Source organism: Olea europaea, unplaced genomic scaffold, assembly GCF_002742605.1.
Source record: "Olea europaea var. sylvestris unplaced genomic scaffold, O_europaea_v1 scaffold12606, whole genome shotgun sequence".
Lineage (NCBI taxonomy): Eukaryota > Viridiplantae > Streptophyta > Magnoliopsida > Lamiales > Oleaceae > Olea > Olea europaea.
Window position 1 is genome coordinate 1 of NW_019230053.1, and position 3,256 is coordinate 3,256.

Genomic DNA, 3,256 nt, shown 5'->3' on the forward strand with positions numbered 1-3,256 from the left:
AGAATAGCAAGGGAATTGGCAGAGAATCAAATCTAAATCTGAATTAGATCTAGGATCCACTTCAATTGCAACAGCCAGTTTAACAAAGAGTTATCGCCAATGAAACTCCTATATTAGTTAGGAGATTATGTGAATCCAGTGCCATTTCTACCGAAAGAAAAATGTCCTAAAACGGATTGATTATAATAGTATAGTTGTTAATTTTCTATCAAAAATTCTAAAAGAAAAAAGAATTTAATCTAGATATTTCAAAGTTTTAGATTATTATTATTATAACAAAAATATTTTTATTTAATATAGACTATTAGGTAGAATTAGACAATTTTATTAACTCTAATATTTAATAGACATAAAATATAAATTTTCTTATTTAATCATATACATAAAGCATGCATGCATGTTCAGTAAAATGGACTTCTAATAGGCTATAGAAGGATCTAATATATACTCAAATTAAAATATGCCATTCGACTACGCTGGTCCTTTACTCAACTTGTAGACTTCACTCGAATTTTGAAAGCGTAACTCTCTCTCTCTTGTCCTATATCTTTGGACCTACAAATGAAATCTCATAAGCAAGACTCTAAATTCTATTTTATATACTCATGAAGGCTCTTCAACATCATCTCAATTAAAGGATGAAACTTATTTTTCCTCGCAAATTTGGCCTTTATATTTTATCAAAATATTTTAATAACAAAAGATTAGCCAGAAGGGGATAGAAATGTGAACAAAATGGGGCATAAAAATTCAGTTAAGCCTGGAATATCTACATTTAGAGTAGTTGCATTAGATTAATATTACTATGAGACCTTTGACAAATTCATCCGTATAAAGGAGAGCTTGAGAAGGGATGGGATATCCGAGTGACTAGTTTTAGAAATCCACGGGCATATTTTGAAGAGGACGGTTGCTACGAGAGTAATCATAAATTAAGAAAATATTTTTCATGGATAAATTAAGAAAATATTTTTCGAGCATACAAGGGCACGCAAAATATGAAAAGAAAATTTTATTTTCCTTCAAATACTAGTCAAGTTAGTATAATAATAATAATAATAATAATAATAATAATAATAATAATAATAATAATAATAATAATAATAATAATAATAATAATAATAATAAGAAAGTTTTCATAAAATATTTTTCATGGATAAATTAAGAAAATATTTTTCGAGCATACAAGGGCACGCAAAATATGAAAACTTTCTTATTATTATTATTATTATTATTATTATTATTATTATTATTATTATTATTATTATTATTAAAACTTTCTTCGATAGGATGGGGTCATTCAAATTTTTTAATTTTCTTCTTATTTTTGTGTGCATTAATAAATAATTCACAAATATTGCGGCTCATTAAAAATTAATAAACAATAGAAAAAGACAATAGAATTACATTTATTTTAAATATAAAAAATTGATAATTGCAACATAAATGCCTCAACAATAGGCAAAAATGAAGAAAAACGCATGAATGGAGCATTCAAATGAAGTGCAGGACCAGACAAATTTACAATGGAATATGACCAGATTAATTTTACATTTAAGTGCTTCTTAGCCTTTTCACTGAGCCATACACTTCTTCATTTTCTTGAGCTTGCCGCTTTAATGTATTTCGCTTTTTGTTCAAGAAATTCGTCAACCATACAGCAGAGGCTTTTGGAAATCTTGTGAAACGGCCATTCACGAAATCTACATAAAAAAGGCCAAATCTAACACTGTATCCTGCGCCCCATTCAAAGTTGTCAAACATTGACCATATGTAGTAAGCCTTCACATCTACGCCTTCACTGTAAGTGGAAGAATAATCATGAAAAATGAAATTATGTAATAAAATAGTCAATAACTTCATAATTTACAATTTTCATTGAGATCTGACGCATAATGATATGAGGGATGACTTACTCCATCGCTTTCTTAATGTAAAAGAGATGGTCTTGGTGATATCTAATCCTCGTCTCATCTAATCGAGCTTCTGAAATTGTTAGGGCCGTATTGTTCTCTTCATCCACCCCTACAAAAATTAAGTCATCCAATGAATCACATTAAACAAGTTAAATATTACCAAACGTTTCTTATCTTCCCAAAGAAAAATGGATAATTAAAATGCTATGAATTTACCATTCTCAGTAATGTAAATGACAGGATTTTTATATGTTTCCTTTAGATGAATCAACAGCTTGTAAATCCCATATGGAACAATATACAACCAATCTGAACCGCCCTGACATAAGAAATGATAATATTCTATAAGATTCGGAATAAAAGTGGAGTAATTCAATCTAGTTGCAATTATGACAGGATAGTCCACTACCAATAGATTGGGATAATTCAATCTATCTTCTATGTTATTTCTATGAAAAGATAAAGTTAAAAAGCATACCTTAGGACCAATAGGTATCCCATCACGTTCACCTACAAATGATTGAGAGAGTGAGTGTGACATGTTAATTAAGGTTAATTTATATCTATACATGAACAAGGTCCATATACTTACTCGATACTGCAATATCTTGATCATTCGAATAACTAGGTGATGTACCAGGTTCGCTAGGTGAATTGCTAGCATAAGAACTAGTGTAATAATTTATGCCTAGAAAATCATAAGACCCTTTCACCAACTTAGCTTGTTCTTGTGTAAATTGGGGAAGACGGTCTCCAACTAATTTTCTCATAACTGGCGGGTAGTCACCAGTTACTACAGGTCCTACGAACCTGAAAAATGGGAGAGGAAAAGGGAAATTGAGATGTGAGACAATTTTTATTTAATATATAAGCACAAAAAACATATTCTGGTGAACAATCTGTAGGCTTCCTGTGAAAAGATAAAATGTGCGAAGGCACTTACCAGCCCAACATAAAATCGAGGCCCCTCGAAGCAGCCTCTTTATCAGCTATGGTGTCAGTGAGTGGCTCATACCACTGAGCCACATTTGTTACTCCTATCTTGCCTCCTTGATGTGCCTACACGTGTTTGTATAAACTATTCAATACCGAATCTCCAAATTGTATATGAAATTTGTTTCATGATATTTATAATGTAGGCCAAGATTTACCTGATATCTTTGCTTGTAAATATCAACTGCTGCTGCATGAGAAAGGATCAAATGGTGTCCCACAATATATGGTTCTGTTCCCGGATTTCCGTTGGAGCAACTAGTTAAAGCATCAACTTTACATCTATGACGAGGGATAGCCTTTACGGGCTCTGTTGAAGTTGAACCACGACCAGGGGGAAAAGTACC

General features: G+C 31.4%; 1 protein-coding gene across 1 annotated transcript; it reads right to left on the reverse strand.

The window, feature by feature from the left end:
• Positions 1–1,385: 1,385 nt before the first annotated feature.
• On the reverse strand, positions 1,386–3,250 carry LOC111374590 (beta-glucosidase-like). Its single transcript, XM_022997286.1, has 7 exons — positions 3,068–3,250; positions 2,860–2,975; positions 2,509–2,726; positions 2,395–2,426; positions 2,133–2,235; positions 1,917–2,025; positions 1,386–1,801 (listed from the first exon to the last, which is right to left on the reverse strand). The coding sequence occupies exons 2-7, from the start codon at positions 2,868–2,870 to the stop codon at positions 1,555–1,557; spliced, it is 720 nt and encodes a 239-aa protein (XP_022853054.1). The 5' UTR covers positions 2,871–2,975; positions 3,068–3,250; the 3' UTR covers positions 1,386–1,554.
• Between the last annotated feature and the right edge of the window lie 6 nt (positions 3,251–3,256).